The 26,919-nt window shown below is 37.1% G+C and overlaps 1 protein-coding gene across 4 annotated transcripts in view; it reads left to right on the top strand.

Moving 5' to 3' along the window:
* The first annotated feature begins 4,750 nt into the window (after positions 1-4,750).
* Positions 4,751-26,919, top strand: part of CRIM1 (cysteine rich transmembrane BMP regulator 1) — a 227,318-nt gene continuing 205,149 nt past the window's right edge. For all 4 annotated transcript variants that reach the window (XM_051976136.1, XM_051976138.1, XM_051976137.1 and 1 more), the window contains exon 1: positions 4,751-5,195. In XM_051976136.1, the coding sequence (XP_051832096.1) occupies positions 4,856-5,195 (340 nt within the window). In that variant the 5' untranslated portion in view covers positions 4,751-4,855. The remainder of the gene's footprint in view (positions 5,196-26,919) is intronic.

Genomic DNA, 26,919 nt, shown 5'->3' on the forward strand with positions numbered 1-26,919 from the left:
AATATAAGTATTATAATACAATATAATGGTAATATAAGTATTATTACCACCATTTTAAAGTTGAAAAAATAAGCTCAAAGAGGTAAAGGGGACTTCTCCATGGTCACATATCTCAGAAATTAGTGAAGCTGGGTTTCAGATCCACATCTTCTAACTTTAAGTGCAAGCAGAATTCTTTCCACAAACTGTTCTGTTGCCTATCTTAGCCGTGGATTCTCTCATATCCTTCGGCAGTTTCTAAATTCAAATTTGGACAGATTGTTCCTACTTCATGTGCCGGACCAGACAGCAGCATGTCTCTCCCCATGTTGTCTCTGCTTTTGAACAGAGCCAATTTCTAACTAGCACCATTTGGCCTCTAGAGGGAAGTCCTTTCCGACTTAGGACAGTCTCACTCTTTTGGATTCCAGCCATATTGTACTCTGCAGTCAGTCACCTCCTCTGTGCTCCTGGGATTCCCTTTGGCTCCCAGCCCCTGGAAAAGTTATTTTTCTATTTGGGCCCCAATATACCCCATTGGCTTCAGGCCAGATGTACTGACGTTGCCTCTGTCTCCTTCACCCCTTATAGGGTTTCTCCTTGTTCCTGGACTCAGGAAATCCTATTCTCTCTGCTCCCTGTTTTCTTCCTGGCCTAAACAAAGGGTCCTGCACTCTCTCTGAGTGAATGTTGATTCTTCTGTTCTGAACTGTCTTAAGCATATTCTCTAGCCAGCTCTTAGGGCTGGCTCTGATTCCTATTCAAAGTCAGGCTTCCTAACCTATTGTTTATCAAGCATCCAGGCTTGAAGTCCTGAGGTCTTGCCAAGATAATAGCCATCATATTGTCCTTTGGTATGTGGTCAATCTCAAGGATCATAGACTTAGAGCTAGAAAGGATCTTAGAGGTCATCTGGTCCAGCCCTATTGTTTTATTATGAGAAAGCTGTGGCCAAGATAGTGTGACCTATACAAGGTCATTTAGATACTAAATTTTAGGATTTGAAACGGACTTAAAATCTCTTGACTGATCTATGTTCCTCTTTCCACTTGTCATTCATGGTATTTTAACTACCTGATAATCCCAGGAAGATTAATTTTTATTCTCCTATTCTGAAAACTGGCAGGCTTCCTTGGATCTACCCAGGAGGATACAATATTTATGAGGTTGTTGCTTAGTCATTTCAGTTATGCCTGACATTTGTGACTCCACTTAGGTTTTCTTGGTTTTCTGGAGTAGTTTATCCTTCTTGAACTCATTTTACAGAGGAGGAAACTGAGGCAAACTGAGGCTAAGTGACTTGCCCAGATTCACACAGTTAAGTGTCTGGGGCCAAATGTGATTCCAGGTCTAGTGTTCTCTTCACTTCAATACCTAACTCACCATGTAGTTTATTGTTTTTTCTTTTCCTGTTTTTTCCTGACTTGATTTCTACTTTGTCTAATTCTTGCCTCTGCCTTTAGATAATACTCTGTAAAAACTGCAGGGAAGACAGATATTTATAGTTCCATCTACTTCCTATGATGCAAATAAGCTTATCTCTTTTAGAGTTTTAAGTGGCACTTCACATCACCTCTTAATATTTTTTACTTATCAAAATGTAATACAGATTACTTTCACCACAGAGCCAAGATGACAAACCCAATTCTTTGATAATTTATAAGTAAATCTGTGATTCTGTGCAGGTGAGTGATTATAATCTATGAAAGAGCCAATCAATCATGTTCTACAAGGTAAGGATTTTACATCTTTAATTTAGATAATAGTGGGTCTCTTGATAATTGGAATCACATTTTCCAGAGAGGACTTGGACTTACAAAATCTTAATACTTGGAAGAAACCTTAGAGATGTCATCTACTCTGCTCTTCCAATTAGTGCAGGAATTCCCCATCTCTGGCAGATAAGTCACCCAATCTTTGCTTAACCATTTTTCTCTCATTCTCTCTTTTACTACTTTCCAAGGTACCCCATTTCATTTTTTCAAAATCTTTAAATGTTAAAAGTCAAAACTGATCTCTGGGCAAGTTTGCCATTTAGCCCTTCCCCAAAACACCAGACCTTAACCAAGACAGGCATTTTGCCATTTATCCTTCTTCCCTCCTCCTACAACTTCCAAGTTTGTTTTTGTTGTTGTTTTACCACTCAGAGGAAAATAATAAAGTGAATATTATTACTGGGAAGAGTGTGATGATCTATTCTCTTAGGGCTTCAATTAGAAGCTCTGTGACTGCTTAGACCAAAGTCCCTTTGACTGGCCACCACTCCCTAAATTGTGTTTTAGGTATCCTCTAAACTCCTTGAAGTTAGTTCTTGTTTCTCTTTTATATCTATCTGTACCCCTGGTATCTAGCCAAGGGCCTGTCATGTAAAAAGTGCTTAATAAATGCTTGCTATTTTATTATTGATTAATTCAGAGGTTATAAATGACTACGATTTTGCATCACTATTTTTCCCTTGGCATTTGTAGTAGAAAACTTGGCATCTAGTGTTGTTGCCTCCATGGTCATTTCACTTGCAACTCTGAGTTCTGGATCCTGGTGGTTAAACTACAAATCTTCCTAAGATTCAACTTGGTCCCCAGGCAGATTTCAAATAGAATCTGTTTCTTTTCTCTATACTATTACTCCTTTGTTGCTGCTCCACTGTTAGGATTCAGTATCTTCTTGGATTGCACTTTTCTGCAGCTTAAATCTCCATGGATAATAAGTGAATCACTTCATAATTAATGATCCTAGAAACAGATTTTTTCCACCCCAAGTTGATTGGAAAGTCTTTCCTCCCCTCAGGTCATTCATTTGATTGACTTCATTCAGATCATAATTCGGATTGATTCCTGAGAAAATCTTTTATGTAAATAATCTTAGTGAATGCACTTTTCACAATTTCAAATGTTCCTCTTTGAAAGCAGGGACTTTATTGAGATGTATGTCTACTTAGTCCTAGAATCTAGCACACTACCTGGCACATAATAGGAAGTTAACAGATGCTTAATGAATGGGTGAATTCTACTTGTGATGGATCACACAGGACATAATTTACCTTAATTTAATTCCTAAATTTCATATGTTAGAAACCATTTCACTCTGAGCTGTGTAAAGAAACAGACAACAATGTCTGATAGCATATTAAAATGGTGTGAAACATGCAGTAGCATGTTAAGACTTTTAGTAAACGTGTGACTGGCCTTACTTAGGAAGGAAAAATCCAGTCCTATTATTTTGGGGTCACCCTTTCCTGACAACATTGCAAACCAGCAGAAACAGGAGAGTGAATAAACATGTGACTGCATAGGAACAGTGTGATACAAATTCAAGCCTAGCTTTGACACCCAACATTTCTACTCCTGCATAATATTTACCTAGACGGTTTTAATCACTTAGATAACCAGCAGATTAGCCCTAGAGCCCTCCTGCTTAGGAAGGAAACTCCATTACATAACACTTTTTTGAAAGCTTATTTCAATGTCCAATGGAAAATGGTTCTGAATACATTGTCCAGAGATGGACATCGCCTCCCTTCCTCACTCCCTAATTCCCTGAGTTTTCACAAACGCACCCCAGTGTCATACTGGGTGATTGTGGCAAGGACTGGCGATCAGGTCTTGTTGGTTTACCTAGTGTAGGCAGCGGTAGTCCCCCACTCCCTGAGGTCTATGCCCTCCCCTCCCCCTCGCATTCTTTCCACCACGCATCCGGACCCGGCGCTGTCTCTGGATGAGAAAGTGTCTCAGTTGGGCTTCCAGGCCACTGCTGGGAGAGAGCAGACAGTCGCGGTGTTGAAGTCACCACCGCCGGTATTTGAAAAACCAACCCAGCCTCTTCTGGTCGGCGCACCCACGCGCCAGTTTCTCTGAAGCTTGGGGGTGGTTTGGGAGCCCTAGGGCTCAGCCTGAGCAAGCCCGGGGCAGACCTTCTTAGTCTTGGTCCCCGGTGTTGCTTCCAGGAGAAGAGAGGCGGGCTGGCTGCAAGCGCAGCGGGGCCGGCTTCGGGTGGAAAGGGGCGTGAGGGAGGAGGCGGCAAGTGAAGAGAGGAAGGAATAGGGTAGACTGGGAAGGGAGGGAGGAGGGGGTAGAGAGGAAGGCGAGGGGGCGTGGGGGGGGCAGCCAATGAACGGCGCGCGGAGCCAGTGGGGGCGAGGTCTGTGGGATGAGGTAGGGATGGGGGAGGGCGAAGCCGGAGCCGCGGATCGACTAGAGCCATAAACAAGCGCCCGGAGGAGACGGAAAGGAGGGAGGCGAGCTGGGGCGCGCAGAGCGGGCTAGGCGGTGCACACCGCGAACCTTCAGCCTGCGCCACCGCTCCCGCCCGGCTCCGGAGGCGGGGACCCGGGGACCCAGTTGCAGGGGGGGACTTGCTACTGCTGCCGCTGCCGCCGCCGCTTCTGCTGCTGCTGGTGCTGCTGCTCTTGCGGGGGCCACCACAGTTCTCCCGGCAGGAGGAGGAGCCGCCACCTCCGCCCAGCCGCGGGGCTGGAGCCCAGCGCGGCCGCCGCTTCCTCCGCCAGAAGTTTGGGTTGAACCGGAGCTGCCGAGAGGAAACTTTTTTTTTTTTTTTTTTTTTTACCTCTTTCTTTCTCTCTTTCTGTCTCTCTTTCTTTTCTTTCTCCCTCCCTCCTGGGAGGAGGAGGAGGGGAAGCTACTGCTGCGGCTGCGGGCGCCAACGCTAGTTGGGATTGGGGTCGGCGCGGGCCGAAAGGGGGAGAGGGGGAACTCGCCCCGGCTGGGGAGTCGCGCGCCAGGGGGAGTCTAAGGGGGCGGCGGCCACCGTGGGCTCCGGCTGGGCGCCCGCCGGGGCGAGTGTGCCCGGAGGAGGAGGGAAGGGCGCCCGCTCCACTCCCGGCCCGGCTGCGAGGAGGAGGCGGCGGCGCTAGAGGAGGATGTACTTGGTGGCGGGGGGCAAGGGGCTGGCCGGCTGCGGGCACCTCCTGGTCGCGCTGCTGGGGCCGCTGCTGCTGTTGCTGCTGCTAGCGCGCTCGGGCACCCGAGCGCTGGTGTGCCTGCCCTGCGACGAGTCCAAGTGCGAAGAGCCCAAGAACTGCCCGGGCAGCATCGTGCAGGGGATCTGCGGCTGCTGTTATATGTGCGCCCGACAGAGAAACGAGAGCTGCGGCGGCGTGTACGGGCTCCACGGAGCCTGCGACCGGGGGCTTCGCTGTGTCATCCGCCCCCCGCTCAATGGCGACTCCATCACCGAGTACGAAGTCGGCGTTTGCGAAGGTACTGTGAACGCGCCCCCTCCCACCTTTCCCTCTCCCCCACCTCTGGCCCAGGCCCGGCTTCAGCTCTTGTACCCTCCATCCTTTCTACCCCTCACCCCCAAACCTCGGCGCGCAACTCACTCCGCTAAACAAAGTTTAGCTGAGACTTTATCCGAGGCAAGAAGAGGCCAGAGGAGGGAGGCAAAGGCAGCCGCCGCCCCCAGGAGAGCCCCCGCCTCTTTTCTCTTGCTCGTTCCCTTTGCCAACTGCAGTCGGGTTTTTTTATTTTTTTTTGGGGGGGAAGAGGGTTATAGTATGGGGCGGTGTTCCCTCCCCCCCCTCACACACACACACACACACACACACACACACATAGTGCTGCCGCCCGGAGGGGTGTTGGTTGGGCTGTGCCTGTGTGTTGGGGAGGGCTTTTCCATAGATTAAATGGCCTGGTCCTGTGCTGGGTGGTGCAGACTCTGGTCTCGGAGTCTGCTGCGCCTTCTTCGGGGGGCACTGCAGAGGTTGCCCGCAGGCTGCTCCGTGGGGGGAAGTCCCGGCCTTGATCCCTACCTCCTTCTCTCTTTCCTTCCCCTCCTTCCTCTCCGGCCCTCCCTCTCGATACTGCAGTGTGAAACAACGTTCAGAATACAGTACACGAAAGTCCCTTCTCTGTTGATGGAGCTCCCTCTCCTTGTGTGTGCCTCTCTTCCTCCCCTTTCCTCCTCCCTGCGCATATAAATCAATTTCAGCTCCCGAATATGTCAGCACCGGGGAAGTTGCATACTGTAGTTACTCATTTATTTGCCTATTGAAAACGGTCAAAGGCTTCTCTTTCTCCTCGAGGAAAGGGAGTCCAAGGAGCCCGAATGAGGGAGTTGCTGATTGGTGGGGGCCCCTTATTTGCTGTTGGTTTCAAGATCAGATAACTACTGCTTTTTTGATCCTAGAGCTGGTTACTTTTTTTTTTTTTTGACAGCAATGATTGTTCTGTTTCTGTTTCCTGCAGCATTTTGTGTATTAGACTACTCCCAATCTACCCACACCCTATCTAGGTTTAGACTGACATAGGTAACCCTCTATGAGAAGAGCAGTAGCTTTCGTAGTTTGGAGAGCTACTGTTGGTGGATGTCAGCCTAAATTCCGGCTTCCTTGTCTTTTCCTCCCAAGGTTGACCACACTGGCCAGGAGGGGGAGAAGTGAGGGAGAGGGAGAAAGATAAAGTTAATTTTATTTGGCTATGCAGCACGAATTGGAGAAGTTCAAGTTAGACACCGGGGAAAAAGAAATCCCCTTTGAGCTGTGGATGGTGACGCTATTTGGTACCGTTTTGCTGAATAAGTCATAAAGTCAGACACTCTTCCTGCCATTGAAGACTGGGGAATGGAACAGGAGAGAAAGGAGGGAAACTGCCCTTTTCTGTCACTTTTCTCCAAAACTCACTTGAGGAATGTTGAGGGAAGAATCTTTTCAGTGGGGTTTTAAAAATTGGTTATAGTGTTAGAGTTCCAGAATACCTTTCTTGTTCAGTATGGTTTGTCAAATTTTAAAGCAAAAATAGTTATAAAACAGATTTACATGCTCATTTTCCCCTTTATTTGGGAATAAATTACCTTGTCTTTGTTTTTGGAAAGCCGGTCAATTTTGGAAAGTCAGAAGAATTGTCTGATTTGTAAGCTAGTAATAGTAATGATGATAGGAAACTTTTTAAAGGAAGGCTGGATTTCAATATTGGTAAAAGAACAAGGGTAGGAGAGACAAGGTTGCCCTTATGACAGTGACTTGGGTCAGGTTGCTTTTATTTACTTTATATGTATCACCATGGAATGCAACATTTAGTATCAAATTCTGCCGTGAACAAAGTTTTTACTTCTAAATAAAATAGAGATCTTCTGGAAAAATTAACTTATTGTTACCCAGAATATATATTTGACTTGATCCAACTTCATCTATTTGATTACAGTGAAAATGCAAAGTTAGAAATTTGTGGCTGTACAGGAAAATTGCTTTTGTTTCAGGGAGGGATTTTTTTTTTTTTTTTTTTTGCTTTGGTTTAATTTTTTATAGGTCCTAGAGAGCTAGTTCTTACTAAATTTTGTTTCTTCTCACCAGAATCTGGTGACAAAAAGGAAGAATACAGTGAGTTTTTACAATAATCAAATGTTTTGGCCACATTTTTACCATGTCACTGTATGGAGTTCTTTTGGCAGTTGCTGGTGAGCATTTCATTCCTCTGAAGTGATGCAATTTCTACATAACTTCATTTCCACTGGTAACACCCCATGCATTTGTTATTCATATGGAAAATGCTTAGAAGAGTTATTTGACATAATTAGATTTCAATTAATGTTCTGTAGCAATGGATTTAATTCTAGTAGATTTGTTTTCAGCTCTACCAAATGTAGAGCTCTTCAGAACCTTTCTTAGAATTTCCAAAGTAGCAAGACATTTGTATTTCTAAATACAAGAAACTGAAAGTTTACAAAGACACAAATTCAGATTATATGTGATTCAATCAGGCTGTCAAGTTTGATACTGGCAATTGATCAGATTGGTTTCAGAAACATCTTTGTAAATTATGATGACTTCAGTGACTGACCACTCGTTTGATTTAAAAAAAAATAAGGAAATACTATTGTTCTCCTTTGTGCAAAACTGAAAGGAAATCTTTAATGTGCTAATAATTATCCAGAAGATACTTGCTTTTTTCCCTCTTCTTTTCTATTGTTTTGCAGGAAATTTCACAGTGACAGGTATTTCACTCATTTTGCAGTTTTGTTCAGGTGTTTACTGGGCTGAAACAGTAATTATTTTAACCAACATCCACAGTATCCTATATGTTTTTCATGATAGTGTCTTTCTTTGCTGCAATTTTTGCACTGAAATGACCCCTACTGGTTGTATCTGTTAATGTAAACTCCTTTAAAATATATCTGTTTTTTATTATTGTTATTAATGGTTTTACTGAGAAAACATTTACAATATGGAAATATGACTCATCTACCTTTTTCCAAAGAACTGATTACTTAGGTTAAAGTCATATGTGCAGCTTCCTAATAATTTTAATTACTCTTTACAGATACTTTGTAAAGGTAGTATTTTTTAATCATACTCAAAAAATGAGGAAATAGATCATCTAAGGATAAATAACTTGTGGCCACCGTCATATAAATTAGGGACCAAACCAAAAACATAATTATGTTTGGTCTTCTTACCTTAGATCTTGAAGATACATTTTTTTAAATGATTAGCCATTGTGGGTACCAAAGAATTAATAATTGAAAAACAGTGTTAGAAGTAAAGACAACATAACAGTTCTTCTATTTGATCTATTAGAGATATTTCTACTTTATTTTTCCAGTTTTCACATCATATAAAAAATTCATAAATAAGTAAATATTTAGACACATCTTTACATGCATATATATGTATGTTGTGTGTATTTATAAATATATACATGTACATATGTATGTATGTTTTTACTGCAGTACTCCATGGATCATTCATTTAATTAGTATTGATTTCTTCTGCCATCCATGTAGATTACATCCTCCCTACACCATAACCTGGTGGCCAACCTTCTGAACTAAACTAGATTGGTGTTCAAACCAGTCTATTACCATCTGTATTTAAAACTTTTCTAGTACTTCTGGCCAATTTAGTTCATCAAGCATTTATTTTTTTGTGTAGAGTATTATACTAAATGCCAAGTCACTCCATATGACAAGGAGGCATCAAAGTAAAACTATAGAAGTAATAAGGACATACATATAATTGTGTATATTTATAAATGCATGCATACACATATGCAGACAGTTATAGATCTTTTTCTTTGAAAACTATGGGTCATATTTCCTTTATTTTTGGTAAACAACAACTCTGAAATCCAGTAGTTCAAATGAAAAGTCTTTGAATGATCCTCTTTGAAGTATAATCAATGCTTGTATTTTCTTTAAATTTAGTCTAAAAACCTCTATTCTAGGTCTTAAGATCTTTACCCATTGTTCCAAGTTTTCTTAATTAACCTCTTGCTATCCCAGGTTGTTGAGAAGCAGTGTTGCATAATGGATAGAGTTCCCAGTTTAAAGTCAGGAAGACTTTTCTGAGTTTGCTTTTGATGCATATGAGCTATGTGACTATAGATAGGATTCTTAACCCTTCAGTGAATGCTTCCTGCACATCTATAAGTCAGTAATAAAACAGAATGTAAAAATTATTGCTATTTCTTAAAAAGGCTGCTCACCTAGTGTGAGGAGCTTTGGACTCTAAGAGGCTAAGAAGATTGTTTCAGGTTCTCTTTGGGATTTGGGAAGCAGTTTAAATATACAAGTTGAATTTTTTGGAGAAGTTTTGATAGGGTCAATAAAGGATTTATTTCATGTTAAAGGAATTGCTAGATTTATTGAATCCAACTTTTCCTTAATCTAGAGATAACAGAAATAAGAACATTCTACTGCTGGGGGGGGGGGGGGGGAGCAGGAAATGGTTGGAACTAAAGTGGTGGAGAATATGCTGCTTCTCTCTTGAATTTCACACATAAAGGAATTAAAATAGTTATGGCCCCATTTTAGCAAAGATACATGAAATAAGATGCTCCAATGATAGTTTTTCTATCTCTGTCCCTATCATCTTTAAACTCATTGCTCAAAAAAAAAAAAAACCAAAAAAAAAAAAAAAAAACCCACAACTGGAATCTAAATAGCTACTTTAAGGATCTATAACTGATTAGGGAAGTAGAATTCCAAGATTACACACTTGATGAAAGCATCCTTCTCTTTACCTCAAGTCATATTTTAGTAATAAGTCTTATTTTGGTTAGAAAATTGTTTCAACAACTTAATAATTGCTGTTATAGTACTTTGGTTAAAAAAAAAAAAAAAGAATTCAGAAGCCAGGAAAACTCATGACTGAGTTGAAGGAGGGCTGCTATATAACATTTTCTGTAAATTTCACTGTGTTGGATAGACTTCTCATTAAGACTTTGTCCTCTAAGGAAGGCATTATGGTTTGCATTTAATGGATAGAAAGTAATACATGGAAATTAGTAAGCTTGTAGCAGAGTTTGGGAAATTACACAGCCCAAGGCTCCAAACTTTGTTTCCAACTGATGTCTTTTATTCTCATCATTAGGAGGATCTTGTAGTAGAGAAATCTCTGAGCTGCCACTGGAGAGAAACAAACAAAGATCTAATAAAATTATGTTAATGCAGTGTGGGAAGAGAAACAAATATAAGTAAATAAGGAAATAATTAGTTATACCAAAAGTAAATATTGACAAAACACTGGGGACTACTTGTAAAACATATACAAATCATCGGAACTGAGTGACCTTCACTTGCGTGTATTAATATACAAAGGACTAACAGAGCTACTAAAATATCAATTCAGCATCTTGGAAAAGTAGAAGTTTTTAAAACATTTTAGTGAAAATTAAACAAATTTCATATTTCCTAAAGGAGAAGACATTGCTCAATGCATTTACTCACTAAAGTAATTTAACAACTAAGACTACCAAGCCACCAACCCTTGGAAAGCACTGTAATTATTAATTGCCAATTACATGGATTTATAAGGAAAACTGTCTGAAAAATCATAAACTCTATAGGTAGCATGTCTGGTTATAACAGGTATTTAGTAATATATACACAATGCTCTCTATATAGTTGTTTTATTAAACTGTTGATAACCCAAGTGAATGAATATGCAGCTTGTGAAATAAGTGTGTGTGAGTTAAGAAATTGTGAAGTTGTTGCAAAGAAAAGAAAATGTAGATCACCCCAAGACAATTACAATAGCATGGGCAGGAGAATGTGGTGATTGGGAAAACATCTGAAAAAAATGGGCTAGACACTAAGGTTTTCTGAAACTCCTAAACTTTCTGCTTCTATGATTCTTTAAGGGTAGAAGCATTTCAAACAATGTGAAGCATTCTTTGGAAAGTAATTGCCAGCATATGCCAAATGTCAGTATAAGTTTATCTGGAAAATGAATGTTGGTTTGTTTGCTTTACTTAACTATAATAGACATTCTGAAAGATCCTCTATAAAGACCAAAACTTTTTTTTTTAATGTAGTGGTAACATGTATTGTTAAAATTTTATTTTCCATTCATTTCTGGTAAGTATGTCCTCATATTTATATTGTGCGTTATCAAATTGTTGAAGCATCCAACAAAAACAGCAAGTCCTTTAACTTACCTGAGCCTTGCTTGACCTGATTTTCAAATACAAAGAACAAGAGTCTCAAATTATTGACCTATGAGGGTGAGTTTGATTTCTAGTAATATTCTAGAATGAATCATTAAAGAAATGATTAGTGAACATCTGGAAAAGAAAGTAGTAATTACAGAGACTTCATCAAGGTAGTATCAGACTAATATTTCCTTTTTTGACAGGATTTCAAGACTAGTATGTTAGAGGACTTCTATGATAGTGTTTAGCTTTATTTTAATAAATCTTTGATAAAGTATCTTACATGATTCTAGTGGAGAAGATGGAAATGTATGAATTATGTGATTATACAGTGAAATGGATAGTGATGACTTCATTCAAACTGTGGTTGTTACTGGCTTGAATCCTAAGGGATTTGTGCTTGGTACTGTGATTTTTAACTTTTTTATCAATGTATTGTGGGCAAAGTGTAGATAGTATTAAATTTGCATATAACTCTAATATGGGAGGGATAATTAACACAATGGATGTTATCTGATATAGTTATCCAATTAGTATCCCAAACCTTGAAAGGTCATAGCATTGAGGTTAATCTTATGTGATGAAATTTATTAGGGATAAATAAAAGGTCTTGCACTTGAGTTAAAAAAATCAACTTTAGAAGTATAATATGTATAGATGACAATTTCTGAAAAGGATTTGGTAGACTGTATATACACTGAGTCATTGGTGTGATGTGGTAAGCAAAAAAGCTAAGGTTTTCTTGGGCTGAATTGAGAGAAGCATAGTTTCCAAAAAGAGAGGGACACACTAGGTGGCGTAGTGGGTAGAGTGGCAGATCTAGAATCAGAAAGACTTATCTTTCTGAGTTCAAATGTGATCTCAAACACTTTTTAACTGTGACTCTGGACAAGTCACTTAACCCTGTTTGCCTCAGTTCCTTATCTACAAAACAAGAAGGAAATAACAAACTATTCCAGTATCTTTGCCTAAAAAACCCCAAATGGGATGCTGAAAAATTGGATACACCTGGAGACTGTTCTTTTTTTTTTTTGTATTTTGAAAATCAGGTCAATGAAAGTTCTGAAAAGTTAAGTAATTTGCTTTTGTTGATGGGCTTCAACAATTTGATAACAGATGCACAACACAAACATGAACACGTTTGCCAGAAATGAATGGAAGATAATTTTTTGACAATACATGTTACCACCTCATTAGAAAAACAATCAAAAACAACAAACTTTAGTTGGTGAGGAAATACTGAAGGTTTTTTTTAATAGAAGGTGTATTAGTATTAATCAATTAACAAGCATTTCTTCAGTACCTCCTACGTGTCAGACATTGATTTCTCTGATTTAATGATGTGAAGAAAAATTCAGTCTTTGCCTTCAGAGGTTATATCGGAGGAAACTAAATGTACATACATATGTATATGTGTGTGTATAGACACACAAACACAAATGTACACACACATACTCTAAATGATACTTACAAACTAAAGGTGGGAAGGATCAGAGTTGTGTAGTAGGAAATTGTTTTGGCAGAAGGGTGATAGCTGAATTTAGAGAAGAGGGAACCTGGAGATAGTCCTTGGCAGTATAACAGTTTAAGACATAGTTCTTATCTTCAAAGAGCTTACTTATATTCTAACTAAGAAGATAATAAATAAAGTCAGCAGTTAAAAAAAAATCCAATAGTTTATGACAACCCAAAAGTTGGAAGTCATGTCATAACAACAAAAGAGTTTCTCTTCAGAATGGGATGACTTGAAGGGGACAGGGTAAATCCTGCCCATCTTTAAAAAAGTTTATAAAATATAGATCAAAACAATAGTTTTCACTGATAAATAAGAAATCATTTTCTATTGTTAAATTTGAACTATAGTTCAAAAGAGTAGTTATGATGTTATGGCATTTTTTTTCCTGAGTGGGAAAATACTTACTTGTACAGTGGAATGAGTGCCATTGAGATATTGCTCCTTTTTAAATGTTTTTCAACTTACACTCTTCTACCCACTAATTTTTTTTTTGCCTTTCCTCTATCACTTAGATACTTAGGGAAATGCCTTGTTAATGAGTTATGAACAGAAGTAATTAAAATTATCCTTGATATATTTAGCTTATAAAGTTATATTCTGGGCCCCAAAGTAAAAATAAAAACAAAAAATAACATTCCAAAAAAAAAAAAAAACACTAAGACTTTCTAAATGGGAACAAATTCCCAGGCCCATCCAAATGAATTCAACTCCTTGAGTAGAATATGCTTCGGGAGACCTGGCTGAACCTATTTCCCTTATTCTCTTTAATGTTCAACAAGTTGAATAATTGACTTTTTATCATGGCTTTCTAGAACCCAAATTCATGTCCATATCACAAGGAGAATTTCAGAAGTGAAAAAATTTGTAATTATCCAGGATCAGGATATTTTTTGCCATATTTCTGAGAAAGCTTGTATTTAACTTTGTACCAGTCAGCTAACATTTTATTTTTAGAATACTTACTTTTCCTATAGTCTGTAACATTCCCTCTCACTTTTTTAGATTATTTTGCAGAAAGGGATTGTGTACATGGCTTCTTGCTCTCTGATAACTGGCCTGGTGCTATTGTTATAGATCCCTTCAGTGTTTCTGTCACCCTTGATACATTGCTAGATAGGTCATCCTAATCAAACAGGTCTGCAGCAATAGTGACCAACAGGGGACCTAGTCCCGTCATTTAACTCCAACTTTTGAATCTTCACATCTAGTAACACTGAAGCCAGATATCATGTACTCTTTAAAAAACAATCTGAGCAGAGATCCAGGCAATTCTTTCCTTGTCACCTTTTTCCCCTCTTTTTTCTGTTTTTCTCTTCTTTTTCCCCTTATTCCCTTCCATTTTCATATTCTTAGTCAAGCATATACCTTTTTAAAAGTCGTTCTTCCTCTTCCCCATAAGCACCATATATGCAGACTATACTTCCTCAAACACAACTGATCCTTAAGAATGACAGCCAAGTAAGTTGTTAACATAGTAGATTAGATGTTAAATTTTGGAATGAGGAACACTTGAGTTCAGATTCATAGTCATATATAATAGCTGTGTAACCCATGACAAATCATTTAACCCTCTCCAGTTTTCCCATCTATAAAATAAGAATAATAATAATAGTACCTACTGCAAAGGGCTAAATGAGATAATTATATATGCACTGGTACACATGCTTTGCACACTTTAAAATACTGTTATATAAATGTTAGCTATTATTATTGTTAAGGGTAAAATTAACACCTGAAATTTTTATCAGAGAATAAGGGTGGGAAAAATAAGGGTGAGAACATTGCTCAAGCAAGGTCAAAACTAAAAAATAGGTCTATAAGTTCATTAGTATCAAACATAAAATAGCTCTGATGATGGTTATAAATTATAATGGAAAGAGCACTGTATTTTGTGTCAATAGACTTGGGTATAAAAAGCCTAAATTTCATTATCCATAAAATGAAAACAATGAAAAATTAAAAAGGAATTTACAGCTAAAAGTATTCTTAGAGATCAATTCCTTCATTTTATAAATGTGGAAAAATAAGGCCTATAGAGAATGTGATTCGAAGTCATGTAGGGAATAAACAGAACTGGGATTCATCCAACTCTTCTAACTCTCAATCCTGTGTGGTAAAAGGCATATCATTACTTTGCCTAATAATACTTGCTATTATTACCTACATCTCAGATTTGTTGTGTAAAATGCTGCATAAATCCAAGAGTGTCACATGAATATAAATTATGATGATGATGATCAGCTCTCTGGAAAATGCACATATATTTTCAATAGATGATATGTATTGCATATTTATATTTATTAAATATAAACATTGTTTAAAGATTTATGACCTCTTTTGAAATTAATGGGAATAATTTAGAATGAATAAAATAAGGTTTAGGGTTGACTACAGTAAGGAAATAAGCTGGCAATGTAGAATGAAGTTTGGGAATGAGATGGAGAATGGGTGAAGGCTGCTGCAAGCCAATTAGTTTTCTCTTCTCTTTAGTTTTTAGTCCTGTCCTATAGATTTGCTGAAGACATGAGTTGTCGTATCTTTTCTATAAATCCCTCATAATCAAAGAAGATGCTGATCTGGAATCAGAGTATTAGTAGTTCTTGACTTTTTTAATATCTCCTTTAGAAGATCTGGTCAGCAAACTCCCATCTTTATTTATTTATTTATTCATTCATTCATTCATTCATTTATTTATTTATCTATCTATCTATCTATCTATTTATTTATTTATTTATGCCATTCTGACTGGAAGTACGCATTTTTTTCCCCCTTAAGTAGAAATCCAAGGCATCATAATGGATATAGAGGACTAGAAGATAATACTTGAAGTAGACAACTCTCTGGTCCTTAAAACTGATTTAGCCACCTAGGATTTGAAACTCATTGTTTGCTATTTGGTAATAAGATCTGAATATTTACTAAGAATTTCTCTAGTGCCATATTACTGTAGTAGTTTAGCCAGATTTGACTTTTCATTACTCTATTTGGGATTTTCTTGGCAAAGGTACTGGAGTTTGCGATTTCCTTCTCTGGCTTATTTTAAAGATTTCAAAGAAAATTGAGGCAAACAGGATTAAGTGATTTGGCTCGGTCACGTGCCTGATGTCTGAGATTATATTTGAACTCGGGTCCTTCTGATTTAGGCCCACTGCATTATATCGCCACCTAGTGCTGTGTTTCTACACTACCCAGGCATTTTAACAACAAATTTAAACTTTTACCACAAGAGAGGCAACAACCACCCCACTTTCCTTAAAATTTATGAGGTTTATTTAAAAATATATATGTGTGTATGTGTGTGTAACCATTAATATATGTATATTAGGCAAAAATTTTTAAAGCACTTTAATTTTTTATTTTATTTTGGATAGATTTATTTGATCTGTAAAGATTGGAAAAGGAACATCAAGTATATTATTTGGTTGGTTAATGCCTTTTTAATAAAATTTTACTTCTTAGTTCCTAAGGAAGGTGAGGAGAATTTTGGGAGATTTCTCTTTTTAAAAATTATTTATTTTAGCTCTATCATAGCCATCTTCTCTGGCTATAGTGAGGTAAAAAAGGATGTAGGCTGTAACTAGAAACTGAGCCCATCTTATTTAGCATTTCAAAACAAAAAACCATAAACAAACATCTCAGATTCAAAACAGAAAGGAATTTCTGGCAGGGATAGATGAAACCTGAGTCCACTTAGTGTCCTTGTCTACAAGAGGTAACTTATTTAGCTTCCCATACAAAGATGGCCAGCATTTCACAGCCATGATAAAAAGAAAAGAATCTCCAGATTGAAGAGATGCAACACCTGTCTAAGAAACTACAGGAGGTGGTGATTTAAGACAGAACTACACTGAGAAAGTATGACCTGAACTAAACTTTGTTCATATGAGTTGGGATAATAAAATGCTTGTAATGTGCTAGGAATTTTAACTGAACATACAGAACACATGGTGTTTTAGCAGTAGGAGTTATTGCTTATAATCCTGCACTTACAGGAGATCCCATAATCTTGTCAAACCCCAAATTTAAAAACTTTCAAAAAAATCTACTGGACTGCCCCATGCCATCATCATTGATAGGGTCCAGACTTCATTCTACTCTAAAGGTAAGTAAAGTATTTGCAGGAGGATTAAGGCATATTGATTTTTTTATAAAGATGTTCTCAAGGAAGAAGCAAATGGATTTGTCAGTGGTTAAAGTATCGTTAGAGAATAAAAGGGATATTTTCTGCCCTTAATCACTAGATGCTCATATATTGAAAACAAATTGCTACATTTGGGGCACAGCTGAGTGATTTTGCTACCAGCATCTATGATGTAAACACAAGTCCAGAAATTGTCCAAGTAATTTAAGTGAAAATTGTAGCTTTTGTAGATACATGGCTAAATTCCTAATCATGAGGATTCCAGGGTGTCTATAGCATGTTGCAGTGGAAGAAAGATTGCTAAAGAAGCTCAGTTCAGTGCCTGGTATAGCGTAGACGCTTAATAAATGTTTACAAATTGATTAAACCACAGATTCCAGCTTCCTTTTGACCATTTTTAAGTGAAATAATTTAATTTTTTGGGCTCAGATGTTTTATCTCTAAAATGAAAATGAAGAAAGAAAATAACTGTTTGTGATCAGATGTTTACCTAAGATCCCTCCCACTGATAGAAGTACTAGGAAAGTATTAAATATTATGTTTTAATTGTGAGGAAATAGCATAAGGTAGAGGAGAGAAATTGGGTGTAAGAGTCAGGAGATATGGATCATATACCCAATGTAAATCACCAGTTAAGTGACTAAGCAAAGTATCACTCTGTTGTAGGTTCATGTTTTGAATGATGTTGGAGTAGATAAGTTCTGAAGACCTTTCCAAATGTGATTTTCTTGATCCTTCAGAACATGGGATTATCAGTATTAGGTTTTTTTAAAAAATTTTTCCAGTAAATTTTTAAAAATACATTGTTTTATGAATTATGTTGGGGAGAAAAATCAGAGCAAAAGGGAAAACCATGGGAGAGATTAAAAAAATAGAAAAAAGAAGTGAACATAGTATGTCTTGATTTACAATTCAGTCTCCTTAGTTCTTTTTCTGGATGCAGATGGCATTTTCTGTCTATTGAGATTGTTTCGGATTACTGAACCACTGAATTGATCATTGTACATTCTTTCAAGAGTTAGTTTCAATCAAGTAGAACAAATAGAAAACTTTTAGTTTTAATAACTGACATTGGAATAATCCTTTAAGGTTTGCAAAATCTTTTACAAATATTAGACAGAGGTCCTTTACCTTTGTGTTACAGATCTTTTGGGGAGTCTGAGAAGCCTATGGCAGACACTTTCTTAGAATAATGTCTTTAAAAGTATAAAATATTTAAGGTTACAAAGAAAGCCAGTTATATTGAAATGCAATTATAAAGATAATTTTTGAAGTTCATGGGCATCAGGTTAAGAAATTTTGATTTAAGGAAATATATTATTTTATTCCTTAAGGATATTTCTTAAGAAATAACTAAGACTTCAAAAATATGATCATCATCTGCAAGATGCTTAAATAACTGAAATCTAGGAACTAACCTAACTGCATGACTTGGTTTGAATTCAAGGAAGAATAGTATACCTGCTTTAGGCTGCTAATTGTGTTGAAACTATCTTTATCAGATTCCTCATTTTCCTTATTAATCAGTGTGGTTGTGAGGCAGGTAGGTGACACATACTGCAAAGAAGGAAGTCTGAGCAAAGAAGACAGGCTAAAACTTGCCTAAATTCACATGCTCATTTCTGTCTCTGACAATTGAGGCAGTTGAGTAATTGCTGCTCATCCTAATAGTGCAGGCAGCAGCCAAATTCTCAACATTCTTTTACCTTTGCTTCTGTTTTCACTTGCCAGGGAGTTTCCCACCAGACACTGGGCAAGCAGTTTTCTTAAAGAGTGAAATGAATTTAAAGAGACATGCTGTAACAATCCATGGTGTTTATCTCAAATATCCATAATGTTGGACAATCTCTATGGGGTATCCATTCAGCTGTCCAATGAAATCTGGGTAATAGGCATTCTTCATCCATTTGGTCTTTTTTGTGTGAATGAACAGGCCAAACTTCTTCAAGTGAAGCTCTTCTTCACTTGGAGCTCTTCTAAGAGACTGCAATATCTTAGGGCTTTACTGCAGTCACAACACTGTCATCTGAAATCAGGACCATCTGGAGGATTTCACCATTCACAAGAAGTTCTCCCCTTGACCTAGACTCTGTGTTGAATCTCCTTCATCCCCATGGAGAATACTTTTGGCAAGTGTATATTTCCCTGCTTTATGCCTGATGTTTATTATCAAAGGGTGAACAGATGGACAGTGAGCTGAGCTCAGAGTTGAAAAGGGAAGACAAGAGGAGCTAGATTGCTATTGGGAAATTTCAAAGCACTTAGCTTTCTTTAATGGCAAAAAAACTATCTTTTTAATTCAAATATTTTAACATATGTTTATGCAAAGTAGTGAGACCAGGAACACTACTGCCTCCAAAGAATGAAATGAAGAGTTTCACAGAGAGGTCAGTGGAAAGGCCTGGGTATGAGCTGACTGCAACATATAACCAACAAGATCACTTTTAAAGAGCATTGATTTTGGAGTGTGAAGTCATGAGTTCAAAATCCACCTTGCCACTTACCAGCTGTGAGAACTTTGCCTCATCTGTAAAATAAGAATATTAATACTTTACTAATAGTTTCATATAAACTGTGGTGAGTAAAGTGCTCTATAAACACTATTTGTAAATGTAAGCTATTTTTTAAAGAGCAGTTCATGATAATAGTCCATTAGTAGCTAGAAATGATATTTCTGCCATTTATGCTCTCTACCCTCATAATGGTGAATAAGTTTAAGTGCAGGTAAACTTATGGTGGTGAAGGATGCAATAATTGCTATTCCTTACTTTTCTTTACTGATTTAGCAAGGATTTTACTTTGCATTTAATAAGTATGACTTTTGCTAGGTGCAAATGCATTGCAATAAGAGACTAATTAATTCCAGTTGGACTCTCTTTAGTAAGACCTTTGAGTAGAAAGCTCACTAGCAAATTTCCATATAGGATTTTAAGAATTAGAATTGGAAGGGTTATAAGGAAATACAAATGAGAAAATTGAAACCCAGAGTGGTGAAATAGATTCTTCCAGTCTTCTCATTCAAATGATTTTGTTCCATTCTGATCAATATGAATTAATTTTTAGCATAAAAGCATGGGAGGGGGGAGGTATTTCACTTATTCTCCCAGCCAAAAAAAATATTTTTTAAAAGATCATTATTCAAATATTTTACATTGTTATAGTTTACTAATGACTATTCTTTGGACACATTTCTGTTTTATATGAAAATATACTATATCATAAGCTATTTCAAGCCCTATGCTTAGAGCTTATCTAGACCAAAATTCTGTTGCACCCACACACATGCACATACACATGTATCTTCTTCCCTAATGAAGATTCCGGGCAGCTAATAGTAGTGACTGTGTCTGAAATAGCCATTGAGGAGATGGAAAGTGCCAGTTACTAACCTGACCTAAGGATGAGTTCTCACTTATAACTCTCCTTTTCAGTTTATAAAGAGGTCTTTATTTGTTTTTTTTTTCCTGTTTGCTTGAAACATTAGTATATGGAACCTTGAAAGGGTGTAAGAAATAGTCTGAATGATTGTTCTGTAAACACTTCTGTGCAGTAAAAACAGAAGGGGCTTGCTGAAATTAGATTCCATTTGGGAAGACTAGCTACCTCTCTTGTCAGGTTGTTTTTTTCTGTGTCCTTGCTTTGTTCTCTTGGCACCATCTCTGTGGTGGCAAATCCTTGCCATAACCCCCATGCTTGCTGGGTATCAAGTGCCCTGAAAACCATTTCAGAGAACTGCTTTGCAGCAGTCTTTCCATTGGCCTCTACATTCTTCCCAGCACAGTCATGCACAGACACTGGTAATGCTGAAGGGGGAAGATTTAAAAAAACACCCACAGAAAAGAACTTTGCCATCTGTCTGTCTACCATAACTAGCCCCTTCCAGTGACAGTGAGGAGGGGGTGGGTACGAGTACAGAACATTTACCGGAACACCAGGGTGTTCTGCCCCTCCTCTCTGACCTCACAGAGTTTGATAGTATGGGTCTCAAGGTAGCAAGAATGTACGACGCAAGAATATTTATAAAGATGTATTAGTGAATCTGGCGGCAGATCAGGTATGGCCAGGACATCAACACCGTAATGTAGCTTCAGCAATGAGAGGGAGCTGACGTAGTGGATAAAGTATTGCCTTCAAAGACATGCAGACCTGGATTCAAATGCAGCCACAGATGCAAACTAGCTGGTACAAATGACTTAACCTCTCACTTTACCATGCAGTAGAACACAGGAAGTTTCCTCACTGTGTGTTCCATATAGCAATGAAATCACAGGTCTTTACCACTACCCACCCCCACTCCTGTTCTCTCTTCCCTCCTGCCCCAAAAGCATAAAGAGTAGAGAATTTGAATGGAGCCAATTTCTAACTCTTGTCATGAGTCAGATCCAGAACAAACTGTGTAAATAATTCTTTTGTAATGGATTTAATTTTGTCTCAACTTTTGCATATATTTGTATCTATTTTAAATGTTGCTAAAGGACACGCATAGATCACTATACTTTGTATTCTATTAATAACACTTCAGAAACATGCTTATAGTTTTTAACTGGATTGTAGAGAGGTCAACATAATATACATTTTACAGACTGAAAATTGGCTTCTCAAATCTTATACCAGGAAAAGCTTTAGGATGATTATTTGTCTCTATTACAATAATCGAATGATACCATCTAATTATTATATTGTAAACTGTGACTTGTCTCATTACTGAGGGTGTTTGCATCTTCTTCACAGTTTTTTTGCTAAAAAAAAATTATTGTGTTTCTTGGTATCCAGGGGAGATAATTTTTATCACTGTTATTATTTTTATAATTAAAGGTATAGTAGGTATTTAATTTAGCATGACTTTTGTTTAGGTCATATAGAAATTAGGGAGGAAATAGTAGAAAAGGAATGTGGAACTTTTATTTTATTTTTTTAAAAGCTTTTTGTTTTCAAAGTATATGCATGGATAATTTTTCAACATTGACCCTTACATAGCCTTATGTTTCAGATTTTCCCCTCCTTCCCTCCCACTTCCTCCCCTAGATGGCAAGCAATCCAATATATGTTATACTTATTAAAATATATGTTAAATCCAAGATATGTAAACATTTATATAATTCTCTTGCTGCACAAGAAAAATCAGATCAAAAAGGAAAGTAAATGAGTAAGAAAATAAAATGCAAGTGAACAACAACAGAAAGAGTGAGAATGTTATGTTGTGATCCACATTCAGTTCCCACAGTCCTCTGTCTGGGTATAACCAGTCATCTCATTGTTGGAAAGAGTCATGTTCATTAGAATTGATTGTCATATAGTCGTCTTGTCCCCTTGTGTAATGATCTCCTGGTTCTGCTCATTTCACTTAGCATCAATTCATTTAAGTCTCTCCAAGCCTCTCTGCATTCATCCTGCTGGTCATTTCTTACAGAACAATAATATTCCATAATATTCATATACCACAATTTATTCAGCCATTTCCAATTGATGGGCATCCATTCAATTTCCAGTTTCTAGCCACTACAAAAAGGGCTTGCACATACAAGTCCCTTTCCCTCCTTTATTATCTCTTTGGGATATAAGCCCAGTAGAAACACTGATGGATCAAAGAGTATGCACAGTTTTTTGTTTTTTGTTTTTTTGTTTTTTTAACTTTTTGAGCATAGATCCAAATTGCTCTCCAGAATGACTAGATCCATTCACAGTTCTACCAACAATGTGTTAGTGTAATTGGAACTTTTAAGAATGTGGAAGACAGGGGGCAGCAAGGTGGGCACAGTGGATAGAGCACCAGCCCTGAAATCAAGAAAAAACTGAGTTCAAATCTTAACACTTCTTAGTTATATGACTCTGGGCAAGTCACTTAGCCCGAATTGTCTCAGCAAAAAGTTTTTTAAAAAATTTAAAAGAAGAATGAGGAAGACAAATGTCATGATTTAAGTATATCTCTCTAGGGATTGTCATATTTTGAAGGAGGAGTGAAAGTATTTTTGGAAATAATTTTGTTGGGAAAAATGAATAGCATTTGAGTGCCCACCATGTTGGAATATGGTTTAGAATGCTATAGAAAGATGAAAAGACAGTGTGGTTTAGTCTTAGGGCTTTAAAGTATCTTAAACAATGACAGGAAAAGATAATTAAGTGTTGGAGGGGATGTGGGAAAACTAGGACACGAATTCATTGTTGGTGGAGTTGTGAAATGATTCAACCATTCTGCAGAACAGTCTGGAACTATACTCAAAGAGCTGTCAAAAAGTGCATACCCTTTGATCCAGCAGTGGCTCTATTGAGCCTGTATCTCAAAGAGATCATAAAAGAGGGAAAGGAACCCACATGTGCAAAAATGTTTGTGGCAGCCCTTTTTGTAGTGACAAGAAATTGGAAACTGAGTGGATGCCCATCAGTTGGAGAAAGACTGAATAAATTGAGGTATATGAATGTTATGGAATATTATTGTTCTATAAGAAATGATTAGCAATATGATTTCAGAAAGGCCTGGAGCGACTTAAATGAACTAAATCTAAGTGAAGTGAGTAGAACCAAGAGAACATTGTACCACAGCCACAACAGGATTATGTGATGATCAATTCTGATGTGACTCTTCAAAATGTGGTCATTTAGACTAATTCCAATAGTTTGGTGATGGAGAGAGCCATCAGCACTCAGAGAGAGAACTATGGAGAATGAATATAGATCATAACATTCCTTTTTCATCTTGTTTGCTTTTTGGTTTTCTTTTCTTTTTTTTCCCTTTTTGATGTGATTTTTCTTGTGCAGCCTGATAATTGTGGAAATATGTATAGAAGAATTGTACACATTTAACATATATTGGATTGCTTGCTGTCTAAGGGAAGCAGTTTAGGGAAAGGAGGGAAAAAAATTTGGAACACAAAATTTTGCAAAGGTAAATGTTGAAAGCTATCTTTGCATGTATTTTGAAAATGAAAAACTATTATTTTTTAAAAAAATAAAATATCTTCAACACATAAACAAAAATTGCATGTGTATAGGATATTAAACATACATATAGCTGGATACAAATAGGAGGCTATGTATACATGTAGATTTTTAAACTCTGAACATAAAAGCATGTACTGTGATGCAGAGCTTTATGCAGTATATTTGGAGAAATAGGAACTAGGATTTGAAGAATGCATAGTGATCTTTTTTATTGTTTTTAAGTAGGGGAAAAATTATATTTCCTCTACCAATTCTGACTTCTTTTATAAACCTAGTGCTACAGATGGTTTATTCCATATAATTCCTTAGTGGAATGCATTCAGTCAATTAGCAAGCATTCATTAAACTTCAACTGTGTGCCAAAATGATAGGTGCTGAAGGTACAAAGGCAAAAATAAAATCATTCTGCCCTCAGAATTTACATTCTATTGGTGGAGACTCTATTACATGTATATAAGTACTTATCAACTGAATCCAAGATAATTTGAGAGTAAGGAAGGCTTAAAAGATGGCTATTCAGCTGAGTTTTAAAAGAAACAAGGGATTTTAAAAATTGAAATGAGGAAGGGTTTCATTATTGGTATGGCAGGCAGTCATTGCAAGGGAATGGAGATAGGAGATGGAATGCTGTATATGAAGAACAGCAAGAAAGTCAGTTTGTGTTATAGAATGTGGGAAGGGGAAGTAATAACATTAGAATATTAGAAAGGACTGCTAAAAGGTGAGATTAAAGACAAAAGTGGGGAGTTCAAATAGTCTTAAGTATGCCTTTAAAAAAAGCCAATATGAAATCTTTAAATCTAGCCCATGTTTTGTACTAGGTCAGACAGGGAATAAACTATACATGCAGTTTTTGCCTTTTGTAATGGAGTTTAGTGTTGCCTTTGCATTTGCTGGTATCACATATTGTGAAAAGCTTTAAAAGCTATACAGAGGAGTTTATATTTTATCCTAGAGGTAAAAGGAAGCCATTGGAGTTTAATAAGGAAGGGAGTAATATGGTCCAATCTGCTCTTAAGAAAAATCACTTTGGCAACTACTTAGAGGAGGAGTTAGAAACCAAATTAAGCCAGGGAGACCAAATCACTGTCACTCCTAAAATCCAACTTCTAGATGAAAACAAGGCATCAATTTCTAAAACACTGTCTCAGCCCACAGATGGTAGATTTTCTAATGCTAGTCACAATAGGGTAGTCAGAACACAAGAAAGAGGACCAAAAAAAGGAATGAAAGTTGATTGAAATTCTTCATTCCATTATCTGGTACAGTAGTTCTCAAACTTTTTTTTTTTTTTGGCTTATGCACATTTTTATTTTTTAATGTTGGTAGATATGCACATGGATTAAAAGTGTTGGTGTTGTACAATTATAGGAACAACTAATGAAAGTCACCCTATCCTTTGAGGATCAATGAATCACTATTACCAAATCTTTGAGGGTTAAATTAGGGTTTAGGACTTTGGCTTTAATATAGATTCTTGAAGTTGTGGGTCTGGGGATGAATGTTAACTGGAAAGACCTTTGATTTTTGGAATATCTGGGAAATGAACCCCTCTTTATCATTTTATTTGTTGAAAAAATTAAGTAGCTAAAAACCTTTTGCCCTCAAGCAATTCAACAAAATTCAGCCTTTTTTCCCCTTTCTGTATCAGTCTTGTGTAATTGATTAATTACAGTTCTTATGTAATTGATTAATTTTTGAGTTTGGTATTAAAAAATAAAGAAGAGGGCAGTTTAAAGGGTATTCTTAGACTCTATTTGAACTTATTCCCTCTTGTGTTGAAGGAGTCTCCACTTTCAGTGTTCCTTTCTCATCTGCTTATAGGAATCTTGGTGGGTGGCAACTTCCCCCCTCACTACCAGGAGTTTGTTGCATTGAGTCCTTAAGATACTATGGTGACAGCATTGTTGTGAATAATAACTAATAAAAGATTGTGAATTGCTTTGTAAACATGTTTCAGTTGACCATGTAAATGCTTAGTAATGAATGATAACCAAGTCACAGGATTCGAAATCTAGCATTAGTTATAGTGTTCATTAATCTCAATGAACACATATATATTTCTATTCAGATTAATTTGACATTCCTAAAAAATGCTCTGAGAATGAGACAGCAAAAAATATTTGGTGCTTCCGATGATCTCAAAGTGCCCTAAAGAATTTCATTGCAAGGAGTCTGTGAAGCAGGAAATTCCTGAAACATTCATTTTTTTTTTTAAATGGAAGTCTATTACTGTACGTCATAAAAATGCTTTACAGAGAGCAGGAAGTCAGGGGAAAATCACTAGCTGATAAATTTAGGGAAACAGAATTCCGATTTGGATTTTGTTCAGATTAATACCCTGACACTAGAGATGATGGAATTTTTTATAAGAAGAGTTAAGTCTTCATTTCTTTTTTTTTCATTAGGCAATACATAAATACTATTCTCATTCAGTTCCAGGTTTAAAAGAAAAGGACTGGCCAATCATGAACTCACAGATATCTCAATTTTAAATTTTTAAATTTTTCTTTAAGATTAAGTCCTGCCTATTTAAGATTAAGGCCTGCCTATTTCTAAATAGACTAGCTATGACATATAAATCAAAAGAGTACAGTTGAAAGATATACACAAAGACTGTGAATCAAGCAGTTAATCACATATTTATTATGGCAGAAATTATCTTACAAATTGAAGATTATCAAGAAAAAACAAAAACAGCCACTACCCTCAAGGATCTTACATTTTACCAAAATGTGGGATTAAAAAAAAATGATAGAAATTTCATATTGACACACACACAAACTACACACATTCACTTCTAGAGAAATAATTTTCTTGTAACTGATCTCAAGTACTAAAAGCATTACTCACTTTGGTCTGCCAGTCCTCTTTTGAAATATGTCTTTTCTGGATTGCCCCCAATTTTAGGAAACCTATGCCAGACGTGATTGCAACTGTTGACTCTGATAATATGACAG

Source organism: Antechinus flavipes, chromosome 2 (genome assembly GCF_016432865.1).
Source record: "Antechinus flavipes isolate AdamAnt ecotype Samford, QLD, Australia chromosome 2, AdamAnt_v2, whole genome shotgun sequence".
Lineage (NCBI taxonomy): Eukaryota > Metazoa > Chordata > Mammalia > Dasyuromorphia > Dasyuridae > Antechinus > Antechinus flavipes.